The sequence below is a fragment of the Oncorhynchus kisutch genome, linkage group LG9 (genome assembly GCF_002021735.2).
Source record: "Oncorhynchus kisutch isolate 150728-3 linkage group LG9, Okis_V2, whole genome shotgun sequence".
Taxonomy (NCBI): Eukaryota; Metazoa; Chordata; class Actinopteri; order Salmoniformes; family Salmonidae; genus Oncorhynchus; species Oncorhynchus kisutch.
Window position 1 is genome coordinate 18684615 of NC_034182.2, and position 23001 is coordinate 18707615.

Consider the following 23001-nt stretch of genomic DNA (forward strand, 5'->3'; position numbering starts at 1 on the left):
GGATTTTGGCCCACTCCTCCATACAGACCTTCTCCAGATCCTTCAGGTTTCGGGGCTGTCGCTGGGCAAGACGGACTTTCAGCTCCCTCCAAAGATTTTCTATTGGGTTCAGGTCTAGAGACTGGCTAGGTCACTCTAGGACCTTGAGATGCTTCTTACGGAGCCACTCCTTAGTTGCCCTGGCTGTGTGTTTTGGGTCGTTGTCATGCTGGAAGACCCAGCCACGACCCATCTTCAATGCTCTTACTGAGGGAAGGAGGTTGTTGGCCAAGATCTCGCGATACATGGCCCCATCCATCCTCCCCTCAATACGGTGCAGTCATCCGTCCTGTCCCCTTTGCAGAAAAGCATCCCCAAAGAATGATGTTTCCACCTCCATGCTTTACAGTTGGGATGGTGTTCTTGGGGTTGTACTCATCCTTCATCTTCCTCCAAACACGGCGAGTGGAGTTTAGACCAAAAAGCTCTATTTTTGTCTCATCAGACCACATGAACTTCCCCCATTCCTCCTCTGGATCATCCAGATGGTCATTGGCAAATTTCAGACGGGCCTGGACATGCGCTGGCTTGAGCAGGGGGACATTGCGTGAGCTGCAGGATTTTAATCCATGACTGAGTAGTGTGTTACTAATGGTTTTCTTTGAGACTGTGGTCTCCAGCTCTCTTCAGGTCATTGACCAGGTCCTGCCGTGTAGTTCTGGGCTGATCCCTCACCTTCCTCATGATCAGTGATGCCCCACTGGGTGAGATCTTGCATGGAGCCCCAGATCGAGGGTGATTGACCGCCATCTTGAACTTCTTCCATTTTCTAATAATTGCTCCAACACTTGTTGCCTTCTCACCAAGCTGCTTGCCTATTGTCCTGTAGCCCATTCCAGCCTTGTGCAGGTCTACAATTTTATCCCTGATGTCCTTACACAGCTCTCTGGTCTTGGCCATAGTGGAGAGGTTGGAGTCTGTTTGATTGAGTGTGTGGACAGGTGTCTGTTATACAGGTAACGAGTTCAAACAGGTGCAGTTAATACTTAATATTTTTTTTTATTTCACCTTTATTTAACCAGGTAGGCTAGTTGAGAACAAGTTCTCATTTGCAACTGCGACCTGGCCAAGATAAAGCATAGCAGTATGAGCATACAACAAAGAGTTACACATGGAGTAAACAATTAACAAGTCAATAACACAGTAGAAAACAAAGGGGGGGTCTATATACAATGTGTGCAAAAGGCATGAGGAGGTAGGCAAATAATTACAATTTTGCAGATTAACACTGGAGTGATAAAAGATCAGATGGTCATGTACAGGTAGAGATATTGGTGTGCAGAAGAGCAGAAAAGTAAATAAATAAAAACAGTATGGGGATGAGGTAGGTGAAAAGGGTGGGCTATTTACCAATAGACTATGTACAGCTGCAGCGATCGGTTAGCTGCTCAGATAGCTGATGTTTGAAGTTGGTGAGGGAGATAAAAGTCTCCAACTTCAGCGATTTTTGCAATTCGTTCCAGTCACAGGCAGCAGAGTACTGGAACGAAAGGCGGCCAAATGAGGTGTTGGCTTTAGGGATGATCAGTGAGATACACCTGCTGGAGCGCGTGCTACGGATGGGTGTTGCCATCGTGACCAGTGAGCTGAGATAAGGCGGAGCTTTACCTAGCATAGACTTGTAGATGACCTGGAGCCAGTGGGTCTGGCGACGAATATGTAGCGAGGGCCAGCCGACTAGAGCATACAAGTCGCAGTGGTGGGTGGTATAAGGTGCTTTAGTGACAAAACGGATGGCACTGTGATAGACTGCATCCAGTTTGCTGAGTAGAGTGTTGGAAGCCATTTTGTAGATGACATCGCCGAAGTCGAGGATCGGTAGGATAGTCAGTTTTACTAGGGTAAGCTTGGCGGCTTGAGTGAAGGAGGCTTTGTTGCGGAATAGAAAGCCGACTCTTGATTTGATTTTCGATTGGAGATGTTTGATATGAGTCTGGAAGGAGAGTTTGCAGTCTAGCCAGACACCTAGGTACCTATAGAATGGTGTCGTCTGCGTAGAGGTGGATCAGGGAATCGCCCGCAGCAAGAGCAACATCATTGATATACACAGAGAAAAGAGTCGGCCCGAGAATTGAACCCTGTGGCACCCCCATAGAGACTGCCAGAGGACCGGACAGCATGCCCTCCGATTTGACACACTGAACTCTGTCTGCAAAGTAAAAGTAATGAGTGGAGAACAGGAAGGCTTCTTAAAGAAAAACGAACAGGTCTGTGAGAGCCGGAATTCTTACTGGTTGGTAGGTGATCAAATACATATGTCATGCAATAAAATGCAAATTAATTACTTAAAAATCATACAATGTGATTTTCTGGATTTTTGTTTTAGATTCCGTCTCTCACAGTTGAAGTGTACCTATGATAAAAATTACAGACCTCTACATGCTTTGTAAGTAGGAAAACCTGCAAAATCGGCAGTGTATCAAATACTTGTTCTCCCCACTGTACACAAAAAAAGCTAAGAAAAATGTCTACTATGTGGTACATATTATAAGAGTACAGCACAGCACAGCAACATATCATTGTCACAAACGTGAAGGGGGACTAGTCCTTATTGAACCACTTATCAAGTATCGGCTGACATATTTGTAACATTTTGGACACTTCTACTGAAAGTATTGTATCAAAACTTTTCCATAGGCATTTCATTGTAACCACATCTCAAAAGGTATGTGCAGTTTCCAATTTCCAAATTTGCAATATGAGCCGTTTGGCTAACAGAGTACAGAGAGAGACAGCCGTCCCATCCAGGTTATTTCCATAAAAAGACAGATCAGTGGATCTGGGGCTATAACTCGATCAAAAGCTTTTGATAAGTAATCAAATATGAGCTCCCAGTAATTTATAATTCTTAAATCAGAGTTACCTATAGGCACAGATCTAGGATCAGCTCAACATTATCATAAACAAAACTGTAACGATTAGGGGCAAACATAAAACTGACCTTAGGTCTAGAGATAACTACTCTGTTATACATTTAAGGAATACTCTACTGTGGAAAAACAACATCAAATAAAAATCAGTAATCTCCACCCTAATCTTTCTCTTCCATCCCTTGCTTTCATTTCTCCCTTCGTTTTTTGAAGTGATTTTGATGTGCTTTCTCCTCCCCTCCACCACATTTCTCTCTAGCACGCTCTCTTCAGCCATCTCTTTTTCTCTATCGTTCTGTCTCATCCGTATCCATTTACCGTAAATGGAGGTTTTACTTTCCACTATCTTACAAACACACACACAATTTGCATGTAGAACAGCCTGTTGTGTTTTGCCTAAACGCTTCGTTGGTGATCATCTGTCTAACCACAATTGCCCCCTCCAAGCAGGGCACTGTGAACAGAATTGTCTCGTTGAGTGCCTTCAGAAAGTATTCACACCCATTGACTTTTTCCACATTTTGTTGTGGGATAAAAATGTGTTTAATCGTCATTTTTTTGTCAACGTTCTAAACAAAATTCTCTGTAATGTCAAAATGGAAAACTAATTCTAACATTTGTCAAAAAGATTATGAAACATAAAATACTAATATATCTTGATAACTTAAGTATTCAACGCCCTGAGTCAATACATGTTAGAATCACCTTTGGCAGCGATTACAGCTGTGAGTCGTTCTCTAAGAGCTTTGCACACCTGGATTGTACAATATTTGCACATTATTCTTTAAAGAAATTATTTAAGCTCTGTCAAATGGGTGGTGATAAATTATTTTGCTGATTTAAGTAAAAACTGTAACTAGGCCACTCCAGAACATTCAAATTTTGTCTTGGTAAGCAACTCCAGTGTATGTATATTTGGCCATGTGTTTTAGGTTATTGTCCTGCTGAAAGGTGAATTTGGCTCCAAGTGTCTGTTGGAAAGCAGACTGAACCAGGTTTTCCTCTAGGATTTTGACTGTGCTTAACTCTATTCCATTCATTTTTATCTCCCCCCAAAAACTCCTTTGTCCTTGCCGATGACAAGCATACTCATAACATGCATCCACCACCATGCTTGAAAATATGAAAAGTGGTACTCAGTGATGTGTGTGGGATTTGCCCCAACATAACGCTTTGTATTGAGGACAAAAAGTGCCTTGCTGCAAACAGAATGCATTTTTTGAACATTTTTATTATGTCCAGGCTTCCTTCTTTTCACTCTGTTAATTAGGTTAGTACTTTATAATAACTACAATGCTGTAGATCCATCCTCAGTTTTCTCCTATCAAAGTTTTAAAGTCACCATTGGCCTCATGATGAAACCCCTGAGTGGTTTTCCTTCCTCTCTGCCAATTGTGTTCGGAAGAACTAGAGATCGACCGATTATGATTTTTCAAACGCCGATAATAGGAGGACCAACAAAAAAAGTCGATGCCGATTAAATCGGCCATTTTTTGTATTTATGTATCTATTTTTTTGTAACAATGACAATTACAACATTACTGAATGAACACTTTTATTTTAACTTAATATAATACATCAATATAATCAATTTAGCCTCAAATAATGAAACATGTTCAATTTGGTTTAAATAATGCAAAAACTAAGTTTTGGAGAAGAAAGTAAAAGTGCAATATGTGTAATATATGTAAAAAAGCTAACGTTTAAGTTTCTTGCTCAGAACATGAGAACACATGAAAGCTGGGGGTTCCTTTTAACATGAGTCGTCAATATTCCCCGGTAAGAAGTTTTAGGTTGTAGTTATTATAGGAATTATAGGACTATTTCTCTCTATACCATTTCATATACCTTTGACTATTGGATGTTCTTATAGGCACTATAGTATTGCCAGTGTAACAGTATAGCTTCCGTCCCTCTCCTCGCCCCTACCTGGGCTCGAACCAGGAACACATCGACAATAGCCACCCTCGAAGCATTGTTACCAATCGCTCCACAAAAGCCGCGGCAACTACTTCCAAGGTCTCAGAGCGAGTGACGTCACTGATTGAAATGCTATTAGCGTGCACCCCGCTAACTAGCTAGCCATTTCACATCGGTTACACCAGCCTAATTTCACCTTTATTTAACCAGGTAGGCTAGTTGAGAACAAGTTCTCATTTGCAACTGCGACCTGGCCAAGATAAAGCATAGCAGTGTGAGCATACAACAAAGAGTTACACATGGAGTAAACAATTAACAAGTCAATAACACAGTAGAAACTGTGTTTCTCGGGAAGTCATAAACAGCTCAACGCTTGAAGCACAGTGAAGAGCTGCTGGCAAATGCACAAAAGTGCTGTTTGAATGAATGCTTACGAGGCTGCTGCTGCCTACTACCGCTCAGTCTGACAACTCTATGAAATCATAGACTTAATTATAACATAATAACACACAGAAATACGAGCCTTATGTCAATAATATGGTAAAATCTGGAAACTATCATTTTGAAAACAAACGTTTATTCTTTCAGTGAAATACGGAACCGTTCAGTATTTTATCTAACGGGTGGTATCCATAAGTCTAAATATTCCTGTTACATTGCACAACCTTCAATGTTATGTCATAATTACGTAAAATTCTGGCAAATTAGTTCGCAACGAGCCAGGCGGCCCAAACTGTTGCATATACCCTGACTCTGCGTACAATGAACGCAAGAGAAGTGACACAATTTCCCTAGTTTAATATTGCCTGCTAACCTGGATTTCTTTTAGCTAAATATGCAGGTTTAAAAAAAATATACTTCTGAGTATTGATTTTAAGAAAGGCATTGATGTTTATGGTTAGGTACATTCGTGCAACGATTGTGCTTTTTTCGCAAATGCGCTTTTGTTAAATCATCCCCCGTTTGGCGACGTTGGCTGTCTATGTTAGGAAGAAATAGTCTTCACACAGTTCGCAACGAACCAGGCGGCCCAAACTGCTGCATATACCCTGACTCTGTTGCACAATACGCAAGACAAGTGACACAATTTTCCTAGTTAAAAGAAATTCATGTTAGCAGGCAATATTAACTAAATATGCAGGTTTAAAAATATATACTTGCATATTGATTTTAAGAAAGGCGTTGATGTTTATGGTTAGGTACACATTGGTGCAACGACAGTGCTTTTTCGCAAATGTGCTTGTTAAATCACCCGGTTGGTGAAGTAGGGTATGATTCAATGATAAATTAACAGGCACCACATCGATTATATGCAACGCAGGACAAGCTAGATAAACTAGTAAATATCATCAACCATGTGTAGTTAACTTGTGATTATGTTAAGATAGATTGTTTTTTATAAGATACATTTAATGCTAGCTAGCACCTTACCTTGGCTCCTTGCTGCACTAGCATAACAGGTAGTCAGCCTGCCATGCAGTCTCCTCATGGATTGCAATGTAATCGGCGTCCAAAAATGCCGATTACCGATTGTTATGAAATTATTATAATATATTTTTTAAATCAGCCCTAATTAATAGGTCATTCCGATTAATCGGTCGACCTCTAGGAAGGACGCCTGTATCTTTGTCGTGACTTGGTGTATTGATACACCATCCAAAGTGTAATTGATAAATTCACCATGTTGAAACACAGTGCATGCAATTTATGTGAGTTTAGCACATTTTTACACGTGAACTTATTTAGGCTTGCCATAGCAAAGGGGCTGAATATTAATTGACACAAGACATTTCAGCTTTTCATTTTTAATTAATTTGTAAAAATGTCCAAAAACATAATTCCACTGACATAGTTTTTTTTTTTTTTACCTTTATTTAACTAGGCAAGTTAGTTAAGAACAAATTCTTATTTTCAATGACGGCCTAGGAACAGCCTGTTCAGGGGCAGAACGACAGATTTGTACCTTGTCAGCTCGGGGATTTGAAATTGCAACCTTACAGTTACTAGTCCAATGCTCTAACCACTAGGCTACCCTGCCGCCCCTGTGTGTAGGTCAGTGACACAAAATCTCAATTTAATACATTTTAATAGGCTGTATCAATAAAATGTGGAGAAAGTCAAGAGGTGTGAATACGTTCTGAAGGCACTGTAAATGGTAATAACAGAGAAATGTTTTTGAAACAGCTGAAATGTATAAACATTCTCCTGAAATCCCTTTTATTTGAGATTGTTTTATTGAGGTTTTACCTGAAATTGAAGTAACAGCCTGTTACATTCTGAAATTGTAGCAGTAACTGTCATCTGGCTATGGAAGCACATTCCCACCGAAAATAAAATACATATAGATCATACATATAAGTAATATTTTTTCATTTGAAGCATCTTGTGTCATCTTTTTTTAATGTCAATTACTATTAAAACAAATTGACATACGCAAGTCAAACAACATCAGTCAACATTTTGAGATTGTATTTGAATGATCTACTATACGTTTTTTCATTTGTAACATTGTGCGGTGATTTCACAGGTCCCAGAGTGGTGGAGGGGAAATTGTTTTCCAGGGGCCCAGAGTTCCTGATCTGGTAGACTAACCTAACCAGGAAAAACTCTGGGCATAACATAGTAATAAATCAGCTGTAAAAAAAAGTTTTATATGGGCTATGATGGGACCAGATTTTTTCTAAATCAGGTTATATGATAAAACAAAATAATAAACTCCTGGAAAAACTCCTGGCCCTAAGGAGGATAAAATTCTGTCAAACAAATCAAGAGACGAATCGGTAGAAACAACTGTTTTTTTCATGGGGTGGTAGGTAGCCTAGTGGTTATAGTGTTGGACTAGTAACCGAAAGGTTGCAAGATTGAATCCCCGAGCTAACAAGGTAAAAATCTGTCGTTCTGCCCCTGAACAAGGCAGTTAACCCACTGTTCCTAGGCCGTCATTGAAAATAAGAATTTGTTCTTAACTGACTTGGCTAGTTAAATAAAAGGTCAAAATGAATAAATATGCAATATATTTTATTAAACCAAACCAAAAGTGCTTGGGCAAATGGCAGATCACACACACGTTTGCAGGCAGCCCTGCTGTGCTGATCTCTGCAACATGAAGAGAAATGAAAAAACATAACTTATATGTATTTTATTTTTGCCGGGAATGGGCTTCCATAGCTCAACTCCTCAGTGAATTATACCCACGTTTTTGCTTTTACCACATGTAGCCTGATTTCCATGATATTGATCAAAATTAAGCATGTGGTAAGGTAGGCCTATTGTATTTATATATTCATATTAGCAGGATAATCGTTCATTTTTGATAGGCTAACGTTACTTGATGAAGACCTGTCGTTAGCTTTAACTAGCAGTAACGCAGTGCTTTAATCAGCGAAGCTAAAATGTAATGAGTGTACAGATGAGAAAATAAACCCTGCACATGCTTGTGAATTGTTGCATTATTCAAGAGTGTAATATGGTTTTGTTGCAATAATTAAGTGTATAATATGTTAGATGCATGAAGAGTTGCATGAAGAGTTCTTGCTTAACTTTAACTAATAGCTAGCTAGCTAACCCTCTTTCGGCTCGTGATATTCTAGTCGCTAATGGGAATTAAAACGTGTATGTAAATTGAATAGATAACTCTATTCAGTGAGAATACTACCAAAGAAAAAGAGGGTGAGAGAAGAGCGGTAGAGAGAGGAAAAGAGGGGAGGGGACGGGGGAGAGAGGGGCAGAATGTTTTCATTATGTTCACTATAAAAGGTGAAGTCTGGGTTTTCAGCACCTCTAATAAACTAGTCATTATACAGGGACAACCAGACTGTGTGTGTGTGTGTGTGGCTGCTTTGGCAACAAAGGTTGATGACAGTCAATAACCTTTGGACTCTGGTGAGGAGAGGAGAGGAAAGGGGTTAGAGGGGAAGGGACGACAGGAAAATAATTAAGTGAAATATAAGGAGAGGGAAAGAGAGATGAAGAGGGAAAGGAGTCAAAGTGGTAAAGAAAAAGAGCAAGAGGGAATGAGGAGAGGAAGACAGAGACCGTGAGAATAACAACAACAAGGGTAGGGAAAGAAATGACACAGAGAAGGAGAGAAAATGACAGACAGAGAGAATGAAAAGAGAAAAAGACAGGGAGGGAGAGACAGATATAGAGCACAAATAAGGACAAAGAGAGTGGGTACAGGAAATCAAATGTTATTTTTCACGTGCTGAATACAACAGGTATTCTTACCGTGAAATGCTTACTTTACAATCCCATTACCAACAATGGAGTTAAGAAAATAGAGTTAAGAAAATATTTACTAAATAAACTAAAGAAAGAGTGTGAGAAAGAGAGGGATGAGGAGGAGGGGGAACAGAGGGGTGGTGAGAAGCAGAATACTTATGTCAATCCCAAAATGCTTCACTTCACATCTGAGTTTGACATACAACCTTTCTCTCTCTTTCTTTTCCCCTCTGGCTCAACCACTCTTCCTTCTCCATTCATCTCTCATGTTAACTCCGTGTTTCACTAAGTGGTGTGACTCGCTTAGACAAACAGTGGCAGGTTTCTCCCATTTCCTCCCTCCCTTCCTCTACATTTCTCACCCCTCTGTGAGACTAATGGCTTGATTCACTGTGTGGTGTAACTCTTTAACAAACTCTTTTCTCCCTCCCTTCAGTCCCTCTGTCTCTCCCTTCAGCTCTTTAATCATAAAGAACATTCAGAAGCCTATCTATCTATGATAGACATTTCACTTTCAGATAATCCATTAGAGCTGCATCCCAAATTCTACAATATTCCCATTACAGTGGACTACATTTGAACAAGGCCCATTGAGGGAATATGGTAGTATTGCACAGTAGGGGTCTAAATGTTTAAACAAAAATTGGATTGTTAACGTCCCACCCAAAAATGGATGACGCAGATGCAGGAAGTAAACAGCATAGTGGGTTAATTTCCGCAACATCTAAGAGCATCGAAGAGCAAGGCTCAACTTTTCTGCTGTTTTGGTGCCCTGGCTACCACGATGTGATCACTGAAAGCGAACCTGTGCAGATACTGTGTGAGTGCGAAGTGTTGCATCTCGCTCATCTCAATATCCTAGCCTATTCATTGATAACAGGCCCTGATTTACTGAAGTTGCAAGACAATGCAAGCCAAGGAATTGCGAGGTACAGCTTTTGATTGCCGATAGATATGCCTAGTGCACGGTTCTGACTGCTTCCTCGATGGCTGACAGGCCTATGCTATTCTACTCCCCTCTCTCAGCTTTAGGCTAACTTTTCGTGCCAGCTTACAGCTGAATCTAACATCAATTCACTGCACAAGTACTTTGTTTGTTATAATATGCAAACCATAACGCAAAATAAGCTGATTTTAAAGCTGATTGCCACCAAACATTATTACTTCACTTAAAAATCGGTCACTCACTCACGTCTCTCCAAAAGATAATCTATTACCTCAGCGAACTGATTGTGTGTGAGAATAGGGCTCCACCACCCTTGTCTCATGAATGTCATTACTGGTTAATAGTGCTGAGAGATTAACCAAAATGTTGGTTATTTTTCGTGGGGTTTTAAATGTCAGACATCCGTTAAATTATTTGAATTCCATTTTGTTCGTACTCAATGCCCACATTGCGCAATGTCTCTAGAGCAGTGGAGGCTCCTCAGAGGATGGGGAGGACCATCCTCCTCAGGGAATTTCATAAAAATAGTGAAACATTTTTAAAAAGTTGTCATTTTTTGATAAAACTACAGTACCAGTTAAAAGTTTGGACACACCTACTCATTCAAGGTTTTTCTTTATTTGTACTATTTTCTACATTTTAGAATAATAGTGAAGACATCGATTTTAGATTTTAGATTCTTCAAAGTAGCCAACCAGGTCCTTGATGACAGCTTTGCACACACTTGGCATTCTCTAAACCAGCTTCATGAGGAATGCTTTTCCATGTGGGAACTTGAAGGAGTTCCCACATATGCTGAGCACTTGTTGGCTGCTTTTCCTTCACTCTGCAGTCCAACTCATCCCAATCCTTCTCAATTGGGTTGAGGTTGGGTGATTGTGGAGGCCAGGTCCATCACTCTCCTTCTTGGTCAAAAAGCACTTACACAGCCTGGAGGTGTGTTTTGGGTCATTGTTCTGTTGAAAAACAAATGATAGTCCCACTAAGCACAAACCAGATGGGATGGCGTATCACTGCAGAATGCTGTGGTAGCAATGCTGGTTAAGTGTGCCTTGAATTCTAAATAAATCACTGACAGTGTCATGAGCAAAGCACCCCCACACCATCACACCTCCTCCATGTGGGAACCACACATACAGAGATCATCTGTTCACCTGCTCTGGGTCTCACAAAGACACAGTGGTTGGAACCAAACTTCTTAAAATTTGCTCGTGTTTCTTGGCCCAAGCAAGTGTCTTTTTCTTATTGGTGTCCTTTAGTAGTGGTTTCTTTGCAGCAATTTTACGATGAATACCAGATTCACAGTCTCCTCTGAACAGTTGATGTTGAGATGTGTCTGTTACTTGAACTCTGTGAAGCATTTATTTGGGCTGAAATTTGAGGTGCAATTAACTCTAATGAACTTGCCCTCTGCAGCAAAGGTAACTCTGGGTTGACCTTTCCTGTGGCGGTCCTCATGAGAGCCAGTTTCATCATAGCGCTTGATGATTTTTGCGACTGCACTTTAAGACACTTTCAAAGTTCTTGAAATTTTCCAGATGACTGACCATGTCTTAAAGTAATGATGGACTGACATTTCGCTTTGCTTATTTTGAGCTGTTCTTCCCATAATATGGACTAATATGGTATTTTACCAAATAGGGGTTGTATACGGAAGATAGATGTATTGTGACAAGATAGGGCTGATTGGCTCAAATGCATTAAGGAAAGAAATTCCACAATTGAACTTTTAACTAGGCACACCTGTTAATTGAAATGCATACCTCATGAAGCTGGTTGAGAGAATGCCAAAAGTGTGCAAAGCCGTCATCAAGGCAAAGGGTGGCTAATTTGAAGAATCTAAAGTATAAAAAAAATTGGTTACTACATGATTCCATATGTGGTATTTCGTAGTTTTGATTGTCTTCACTAATATTTTACAATGTAGAAAATAGTCAAAAGAAAGACAAATCCTGGAAATGAGAAGGTGTCCAAACTTTTGACTGGTACTGTAAATTAAAAAATCTTGCATATCTTAATTTATTTCCACAATTAACGAATATGTGTAACAATGTCAGCATAACCTGGATTGGCATTACAACAATTACATTTTTGGCAAGCAATTATTATTTTGGCAAGCAATTCTTGTGATTCATCCTATATTGTCCCTAACATCATTAACCCATAGCAACAGATGTGGGATACATACACACACTCATACACACTCCCCACCCTTCCCCCACAAACAACCACAAGCTCAGATGTTCAACAGTTGTTCCGAGCCCAACTCAAGAGAAGACTTGATGTGCGAATGCATATACAGTTGTAGCTGTTTGAGAAGGCATGCAAAATTGAGCAAGAATGGGGAGATTTGATTAACCAATGTCAAGTCCTAGCTGATGGAACTCAGATACAAACCCTTCCCCTGAAACACACACATGCTGGTCTCCCGCTGTGACCATTTTCCCAAAGATCTCTGTGCAGTCAGACCATCTGATCATTTTGTACCACCAGGGCCACAATAACTTTGATTATTGATTGTCAGAGTGTGACCGATTCCCCATGGGTTACTGCAGCTAGTGTTGCCAGCACTGCCACTACCTAGGTGGAATTGGAATTCCAACCGTCTATACATACAAGGTCTTCAAGGTTCTCATTAGCAGCATTGAGAAATTCCATGTATATTATGCTCAAACATTTGGGGGCTTTGACTTTGTTGGACCAACCCTGCCAGGCAGGCTCAGACTCTTGAGGGGGTGGTGCTGCTTTGATCGCATTTATCTTTCTGTTTTGGCTGTGTATAGCCTCACCAGGATCTTGACCTGACTGTGGTTCGGCGTCGTGAGCAACTTCATTGGGCTAATGCTCACCTCCGATGGCCACTGGTATGCTGGGGAAGTGTCTTCTTCACAGATGAATCCCGGATTCAACTGTACCGGCCAGATGGCAGAGTGTGGCATTGTGTGGGTGAGCGGTTTGCTGATGACAACATTGGTGGCAGTGGGGTTATGGTATGGGCAGGCATAAGCTACGGAAAGCAGACACAATTAAATTTTTCCGATGTCAATTCGAATGCACAGAGATACCGTGACGAGATCCTGAGGCCCATTGTTGTGCCATTAATCTGACGCCATCACCTCATGTTTCAGCATGATAATGCACGGCCCCATGTTGCAATGATCTGTATACAATTCCAGGAATTTGAAAATGTCCCAGTTTTTACATGGCCTGCATACTCACTAGACATGTCACCCATTCAGCATGTTTGGGATGCTCTGGATTGACCGTGTACAACAGCGCGTTCCAGTTCCTGCCAATATCCAGCAACTTCACACAGTCATTGAAGAGGAGTGAGACAACATTCCACAGGCCACAATCAACGGCCTGATCAACTCTATGCGAAGGCGATGTGTCGGGCTGCATGAGGCAAATGGTGGTCACACCCGACACTGACTGATTCATGTCACAATTTTTTTAAGGTATCTGTGACCAACATATGCATATCTATATTCCCAGTCATGTGAAATCCATAGATTATGGACTAATTAATTCATTTTAATTGGCTGGTTTCCTTATAAGAACTGTAATTCAGTAAAATCTTTGAAGTAGCTGCATTTATATTTTTTGTTCAATGTAGTTAGATTGGTAAAAACAAAGTCAAATTGATTGTATGATTGCATAATTGATTAATGAATGCACACATAGCTGTCTCTGAAAAATGTAGACATAAAACATTTCAAATGTAATGATATTGAACTCAAAAGATGACCAACGATTGCCATTTTGTGACTTGGCTAATATGCCTTATTTTTTTTGCTATGGTATCGTTTTGGTATCGAGTATCGTGATGGTATCGAGTATCATGACGGTAAGGTTTGGTTTCGAAGTAAAAATTCTGGTATCGTAACACTAGAATATGGTATATGGTACCACCAGATTCGCATTCTAGTGAGGTTCTTGAGTCCGGAGTACACTAAACTGTACTGTCCAGGATCTGTGTGTGTGTGTGACAGAGAGAGACGAGAGACAAGGGTTCAGGGTTGAACTCACAGAGGTATTTGGTGCAATAGTATGTAGAGGTTCTCTCTCTCTCTCTGTTACACAGAATCATTTTTACTGAATTCAACTGTGATTTATCTAAATTGAGGAGCAGAATGGATAGGGTTGAGGAAGAGGGGAAGGAGCGAGAGATGGAAGAAGGGTGGGAGGGAAGGAGGGAGAGAGAGGAGGGAAAGAGAGGGAAGGGGGTGTAGGAAGGGTGGGAGGGATGGGGGAAAGAGGGAGGGAGGAAGTGGGATGGAGGGAGAAGGTAGGGAGGGCTGGGAAAGTAGTTTTGGCTCCAGAGAGCACAACAAGCTGAGACAGGAAGTAATTCAGAGTGAAACACACACCACACACACATTGACTCACTGTAGGTGGAGAAATATGCTGCATGTCTTTCTACAGTGTGTGTGTGTGTGTGTGTGTGTGTGTGTGTGTGTGCCTGGTATTAACTTGAGACTAGATTCTCGGCTCTTTCCCATTTTCTCAAATCAGATGTCCTTATTTGGGTTCTGAACAACGTGAAATGTTGCTCTCTCGCATTCCCTCTCTTTCCTCTCCCACACTCCTCCTCTTTCTCTGACACTTTTTTTCTCTTTTTCCTTCTCCTACAAGTTAGTCTCCTCATATCAGTACTGTTTCTCTCTGCAGAGGGAAAGCAAATGAGGAAGGGATATAGGAGGCAAAAGAGGGAGTGGAGAAAGAGAGATGTGAACATTGTCCCTTGCAGTTCGCAAAGTTAATCACAGACCTAACAACTTCCTGGGAATTCCCTCAGAGAAAGGAGGAAGAGAGAAAGAGGGAGGGGAGAGAGAGAGAGAGAGAGAGAGAGAGAGAGAGAGAGAGAGAGAGAGAGAGAGAGAGAGAGAGAGAGAGAGAGAGAGAGAGGAAGAGAGTGAAATATCTAAATTAATGAGAGAGAAAGGAGAGAAAGTAAGAAAGATCGATGAAGTGAGACTGAGGAGGAAGAAAGAAACAGAGAGAGAAGAAAGAGAGTGGGAGAGTGAGAGAAGGAATGTAAATGCCATCCAGGACCTCTATACCAAGCGGTGTCAGAGGAAGTCCCTAAGAATTGCCAAAGACTCCAGCCACCCTAGTCATAGAATGTTCTCTCCAGCAAGCGGTACCAGTGTGCCAAGTCTAGGTCCAAAAGGCTTCTTAACAGCTTCTACCCCCAAACCATAAGACGGATGAACATACAATCAAATGGCCTCATGGACTATTTACATTGAACTCCCCCCTTTGTTTTTACACTGATGTTACTCACTGTTTATTATCTAGGCATAATCATTTTACCCCTACCTACATGTACAAATTAACTCGACTAACCTGTACCGGTACCCCCTGTATATAGCCTCGTTATTTTATTGTATTACTTTTTACTTTAGTTTATTTAGTAAATATTTTCTTAACTCTATTTCTTGAACATTGTTGGTTAAGTGCTTGTAAGCATTTCACGGTAAGGTCTACACCTTCGGTGCATGTGACAAATATATTTTTATTTCATTTGTAGTCTATTCATTCTTTCTGTCTGTTTGCAAAAATATGTTTTCCTATTGACACCATTAAAGCAGTAAAATGCTTCAGGCGCCCTCCTCTAAAATACTGACAATGAAACGTAATATATCTCTCTCTCACACACAGTCCACGGTTGCCAGGCAAGGAGGGGTGAAAATACATGGAAGAGAGAGTAGGGCCAATCCAGTGGGGAGATCTTTGAATTTCCCGTAAAACATATTTGGGTTGTCTTGCTTTATTAAAATACTAAAAAATATTGTTTCCAGATTAACAACCGTCTACCTGAAACAGGAAGTACTAAAATAGTCCTAAAATGTCTTAGAGTTAGGGACATACAAATCTGGGTGTTTCAGCCTAGGCTACATGTCGACATGGTTTGGAAGAGTAGGCCTATGGAATGTTCATTCAGAAACTCAATTCACAAAGTCTGTCTCTCCTATGTTGAGATAAAAATTATAATTTGCCATGTGTCATTCCATTGACTCCCACTGTCTATCGAAATCCCTTGGGAAAGCAGTGACAAAATGGTGCTAGAACAGAAAGAGAGAGTAGGCCAAAAGTGTGAAAGAAAAATGGCTTTGGTGGATAGTCAGTCGGGTTGTCTAAAAAACCTGAGTGGTGGAAAAACTTGCTTGACAAGAATTCAAAGGAGAGCAGAGCTAGGCCGATCTATTGCAGGATAGGTATAGGTATGCAGGACAGTCCAATGGGTACATCCCAAATGGCAACCCATTCCCTATATACTGCACTACTTTTGACCAGAGCCAATAGGGATAGGTCAAAAGTATAGGGCAGGGGTCCCCAACTTGCGGTCTGCGGGTGATTTTATTTGGCCCATCAAGAGATATGTGACCATATATAAATGTAAGCAAGGTTTGAAATGATTGTTTTAGGCAAATATTAAATATTATGTTTGGACGGTCTACAAATTGCTTGTAATTATGTTCCATTCTCCTGACCCTGACCCCCCCCCCCCCCCCCCCCCCCCCCCCCCCCAACAACAACAAAATAGTCCTGCAGCTGAATCTAGTTGATCCCTGGTACAGGGAATAGGGTTGACATGTAGCCTATACCAGTCCTGTAGGGACATACCTACCTACAGCCTCTGGCCTACAGTGTCTATAATAGTAAACTCTAAAGTCCACAAAGTAAGGATTTATCAATAAAATCAACTATGCTACTATTATTTTATAATGAATGCAACTTGAACACTTGTGGTGGGGGGAAAACGAGAAAACTAAATGTAGGCTATAACTCTCTCGCACTCACTCACTCACAAACAAACACGTTTAGAGCCACTAGGCTATATTACTAACCTCATCCCATTTGATAAACTTGCTCCCCCGTTTTAGTATGTCGTGAACCGACACCGGTTTGAGCTGCAGAGCGTGGACTCCTGGCTTCGCCCCGGCCATGGCTCCGGGTCAAAGCCGTGTGGCAACGCCTAAACTCCGGCTGCGGTGACCTGCCCTCGTCGGTGCCCCTTGGTCCTTGGGGCTAAATCCTTTTCCGGGGTGAGCTGTGACTTGCAACGCTGGAAGTTGCTGTATGAATTAGAAAATACGATAACTTGGTTCCTAATAGCCTAAGTGTGCGCATCCAACTATCCTAAAATAGTTGTAAACGTCACAAGTTGAGAAGAGTCGAGTAGCTACGTTTAATATAGGTCAATATATAGTTTGTTCATGTCTCGTTTAATCGCGTTGTATGGCTGGATAGATCCCTTACTTAATTTCTTCCTTCCTCCATCCGCCTATTAATGTCCCCCTCTCTTGCTTTCCTCGAACTTTCTCTTGTTCACACTCGTCCCCCCCGGATTCTTATCTTCTCTTTCTTCCTTCATGTTTTCTAGAAAGGGAGAGAGCAGAGGACAGACAGAGCGAGAGGAGGAAGATAGGGAAAAACGGACGGGGAGTGTTCTCTCTCTCTTCTATCCTTCTCTCTCTTCTATCCTTCTCTATCTTCTCTCCTTCTCTATCTTCTCTCCTTTTCAGTCAGACATTCGACGCGGTCATTCCATTTGGTATTTCTAGGGGCATGTTCTGTGCATTGGGGACTTAATGTAGAAGTGTGACAAGAACGTTGGAGTTTGTAACGCTCTCAAACTGCCAGCTAACCCACATTTTTGTTGTTGGGCAAAGTTATTTTCTCATGCATGCAGCCTCCTACAACACCTTTAATTAAAGAACGTTAGCTATGTGCTGTAGCATGTCTTCTAGGTTCAGTCTATACAGAACAGAGAAGTGTGTGTGTGTTTGCGCGCTTCTGAAACCTCACACACTTTCAGTCAAACAGCAAAAGAAAATCAGAATACCTTTTAATCGAGATAAAAGACGTGCATGACTTCCTTTGTTAAATTATCCTGTTTGCTTTAGTTGTAAAGGGTTACAGTTTGACTTGTAATGTGTGTTGGCATTTGTACGATCTGATACAGTCCCAAAAATGTTTTGCATTTCAGCAGTCAGGTCTTCCAGATATTGGACCTTATTGGATATTGTCACTGGCCACATCATCATGTTGATTTGTTTTGCTGCTGAGTTTCCCCTTAAAGGGACATTTCACCTGTCACGACTTCCGCCGAAGTTGGTTCCTGTCCTTGTTCCGGCGGCGGTCGGCGTCGCCGGTCTTCAAGCCATCATCGATCCACTTTTCATTTTCCATCTGTCTTGTCTTCCCACACACCTGGTTTCAACTCCATAATGACATCTTGTGTATTTCACGCTCCGTTCCCCCAATGTCCTTGTCCGGAACTGTTTATTGTAAGTGCGTGTGCACGTATTTCTGGTGTGCGACGGCTTTCGCACCCATTGTATTAATTGTTCTGTTTACGGTGATTTTATTTATTAAACTGTGCCGTTGTAAAACAGTTTTGCTCCCTGCGCCTGACTTTTTATTTTATTTTATTTTTTAAATATTTTTTATATATTTTTATTAACAACAAATCAATACATAAAGCACATGAGGGAACACAAGCATACATAGATTACAAATAATAGACAATCGAGCTAGGGGGTACAATATCACATTACAATTACACAAGGACCTTAAGGGACATGCATATACTTACAATTCTAACAGCTTTTTTGTTAGTAGAGCATTTAACCGTCTTAAAATACAGTTCAATTTCTTTTTGTAGGGTACGAAAATGTGGTTTTCTGTTTGTAAATTTACATTTGTGTATATGAAATTTGGCCAAAAGAATAATGAAATTAATTACATAAAAATGATTCCGCTTATTTCTATTGTATGTAAAGAATCCAAACAGTACATCTCTCCACAATAGTGTAAAATCTTCATAAATGTGTTCAATTATAAACCTACTGATGTCTTGCCACAGTTTTCTTACATGCATACAATGCCAAAAAAGATGCACAACTGTTTCTGGGTGGTCATTACAAAAGGAGCAATTTGAGTTGATGTTTTCCTTAAACTTCTTCATATAGTGGTTGGCAGGATAATATTTATGAATAATTTTAAAGGAAATTTCCTTAATTTTGTTAACAAGTAGGTATGTTTGTGGCAACATCCAAACTTTTTTCCAACAGATATTATCAATAAATCCATTCCAATAAGGCATGACATAAGGTATAGATACAACATCCTGCTGAAACAAGGATCGTATCGCTCTGTTGTTGAATGGACCAAAAGAGAAACAAATCTTTCCTACTGATGAGTCAACAGGGTCAATAGAAGGTAGGCTCTGAGGGTCAGGTCTTGACATGTTCCTGAATAACATAGCAACACCTGAGGGAATGGCATCTAAAACAATTGCAAAATCTTTAGGTGTTACAGGGACCTTGTAAAGTGATAAGAATTCTTTATAACTGAGTAAAAAACCCTCTGCATTTACCAGTTGGCTCACCAATAGGATATTATTTCTGAACCAATATTCTAAAAACAGAGAGGTATTTTTATACAATATATCCCGATTATTCCATATATAATATCTGTGTGGAGAAAAATTGTGTTTATAAATTAAGGACCATGACAAGAAAACCTGCCGATGAAAAGCAGAAAGTTTCACTGGAACTTTGTCAATATTATAATTGCAAAACAACATGAAGTTAAGGCCACCAAAAGTAGAGAAGACATGATGAGGAATAAAATTCCAGATAGAAGTGGGTCTTCTTAGGAATTGTTTTATCCAAATGATCTTGAAAGTATTATTTAAAGTAGTAAAATCCAGAAAATTCAGTCCACCATTCTCATAAGTGTTCATTACAACAGTTTTCCTAATGTAATGGGTACGGTTTCTCCAAAGAAAGTTGAAAAGCATCTGGTCTATCTCCTTGCTTATTTTACGGTCAAGATATAAAGATAGAGCACCATATGTTAGTCTAGAGATACCTTCAGCCTTGGTTATCAGGACTCTACCTTTTAAAGATAAGTCCCTCTGTAGCCATTGATTTAGTTTCTTCTGGGTTTTTTTAATAAGAGGGTTAAAATTTAGTAAGCCTCTAGACTTCTGATCCTTTGTAATGGTTATGCCTAAATATGTAAGTTCTTCTTTTACTGGAATACCATAATATGAAGGTGTCACACAATCTTTGACAGCCATGAGTTCACATTTCTTAATGTTAAGATATAGACCAGACGCTTTGGAAAAGGATTGTATCACATTGATCGATATGGGAATTTGGTTAGCGTCTTTCAGAAAAAGTGTAGTATCGTCAGCCAGCTGGCTTATAATAATTTCTTTACCAGCTATGGAAATACCTTGTACAGGACTATTATTTAAAGAATTTGCAAGAAGTTGGGTGATTAATAAAAACAGGTATGGAGAGATAGGACAACCTTGCCTAATTCCTCTCTTTAACTCAAATCTAGGTGAGGTGCCATATTTCAATTTGATAGAGCTGTTACCATTTGCATAGAGAGTCTTAATAGCCTTACAGAAAAAATCCCCAAAGCCAAGTCTCTCAAGGGAGTGGAAGAGAAACTGATGCTCTACTGTGTCAAATGCTTTATAAAAATCTAAATATGAAGCTATCCTCAGTTATTAGGTCTGAGTAGTCAAATACGTCTAATACTAGTCTGACATTGTTAGAAATATGTCTGTTCCTCATGAAGCCAGACTGTGTTTCATCAATAATTGCATCCAGAACTTCTTTAATTCTTTTTGCAAGTAGTGAGGCTAATATCTTATAGTCATTATTAAGAAGACAAATTGGACGCCAGTTATCGATGAGCAGCACTTCTTTTTTAGGTTTAGGTATCAGTGTTATTAACCCCTGACTCATTGTAGGAGGGAGAACATTGTTTTTAATACTCTCTAAAAAGACTTCAAATAGGAAGGGAGCTACTTGTTCAGAAAATAATTTGTAAAATTCTGATGTAATTCCATCAACACCTGGTGATTTATTGTTCTTTAGATGTTTGATAGACTCTATAATCTCTTCAACTTTGATGGGTTCATCACACTGTTTAGATTCTATATCACTGATAGAGTGAACATTATTCAGTGAGTTAAAAAACATATCTGTGGATTCCTGACAGTACGTAGAGCTATACAATTTTCTGTAAAAATTGCTGCAGTATTTAGCGATTAATTTTTGGTCATCTGTAATAACACCATCAATGTTTAACTTATGGATAGTGTTATTTTTAGAGTGAAATTTCTCAAGTCTAAAGAAATAGGATGAATTCTGTTCTCCCTCCTCAATCAATTTTTTCCTAGATCTAATAAAGGCTCCTTCTGCTTTTAATTTATATATATTATCCAGTTTATTTTGTAACTCAATTAGTTCCATCTTCTCCTCCCCCAAGAGGTCAGCTGGGGACCTCTGAGAAAGGGAAGTTATCTTAATGATCACCTTTTCCTCCTCAGCTCTTCTGGTCTTAGCAAGATTACTACCATATTTTCTAAGATATTTGGACACCTCAAATTTAAAGAGCTCCCAGTTCTTGCAATAAGATTTTTCTTCACAAGCCCTTTTCCAAAAGTGTGAGAGCAGATCTTTAACCTCAAATGTAACGATATCATTATTTAATAATGAGCCATTTAGCTTCCAGTAGGATGTTCTACCAAGGTTCGTATCAGGGGTAAATATTTTGATATCAATGTAAATAGCCTTATGGTCTGTGAGGGGAGTAGTACAAATATTTGTAGTAACACACTCACTATCAATACATTTGGATATAAGCCAAAAATCTATTCTGGATTGTCTGGAGCCTGTTTTGTTACTCCAAGTGAAAGATCTTTTGGCCGGAAACCTCTCTCTCCATATATCAGTAAGATCAAACTTTTCCATAAAAAGTATTAAACCCAAATTCTGATTGGTTGGCCTACCTGGGGGCCATCTATCAGTTGAATTATCTATTGTAATGTTAAAGTCCCCTCCTATCAATAATAACGAATTGGGAAATTTAGATAACCAATGAAGTATATGTTTCTCTATAGATTCAAGCAACTCATCATTCTCATGTTTGGTGTTGTACCCGTAGAAGTTTACAGTAATGAGTGTAATGTCATTGTAACTGATCACAAGACAAATAAAGTGACCAAAGGGGTCACATTCCGAGTGTAGAATATTACCACCAAAGGTATTTTTCATTGTAGTGACACCAGCAGAGCGTTCAGATCCATGGGAAAGCCAAATATCGTTGCCCCACTGTGACCTCCAGAAGTTGGCATCAGCAGAAATTGAGTGAGACTCTTGAAAAAAGCAAAAATCTGTTCGAAATTGTTTAGCAAATAGAAATAAGGCCTTGCGCTTCACACTGTTTCGTAACCCCCTAGCATTAAGAGATAATATAGACAAAGACAAAACAACAAAGATTATATAAAAGTATAAACTGTAGTAGGATGAGTCAAAGACGTAGGAGCAGTGAACGTAAACGATAAGGAACCGAGATCTGCACCATTTAAGTCAATTTAAAGTGAAAATAGCTTATTCCATAACCTTTGAAATTCAACTCAACTGGAAATTATGTTCAAGACCAAACCAAGGGTTCTTGTAGTAAGAGAGACTAAAAATCCTCTTTAGTGTAATCAGGAACTATTTTGAGAAATAAAATAAATAATAATTTAAATAAAAGGGTACCTACTATTTTAAGTACATATGAAAACTGATCATAAAATAATTGTATAACAAAATGTTTTACATATAAACGTTCCTAAGACCTTTTTTGGAAATAAGTATTAATAACTAAATAGAACAATAACCGTGTAAAGTCAGAGCAGACCTGTATGCCATTTAGGACAGTATCTTAGTTACTGTATACATAAAACATAAATTCAGCTTTCAATCTTCTTCGTAAGTTTATAAACAAAATAGGACTTCTGGTCATACAAGAACAAATTAATGAATTGAAATACCTGAGTATTCCTTTAAAATAGTCACCTGATGCTTGTTAGGTAAACCACATAAGGAAAATGAGAATACCATGGCTGAAACCATCAACCTGTTCCTTCTGGTGAGATTTTAGGGAGGAATATGGATTTCTGAACCGTTGATGAAACCTCGT

The 23001-nt window shown here is 39.7% G+C and overlaps 1 protein-coding gene across 2 annotated transcripts in view; it reads right to left on the reverse strand.

The window, feature by feature from the left end:
* The window catches only part of plcb3 (phospholipase C, beta 3 (phosphatidylinositol-specific)), a 108322-nt gene extending 90422 nt beyond the window's left edge, over positions 1–17900 (reverse strand). The window contains exon 1 of one of the 2 annotated variants that reach the window (XM_020491229.2): positions 16851–17899. In XM_020491229.2, coding sequence (XP_020346818.1) covers positions 16851–16949 — 99 coding nt within the window. In that variant the 5' untranslated portion in view covers positions 16950–17899. Of the gene's footprint in view, positions 1–16850 lie in introns of both variants that reach the window. The other variant, XM_020491231.2, reaches the window with a different exon arrangement.
* Positions 17901–23001: the final 5101 nt, after the last annotated feature.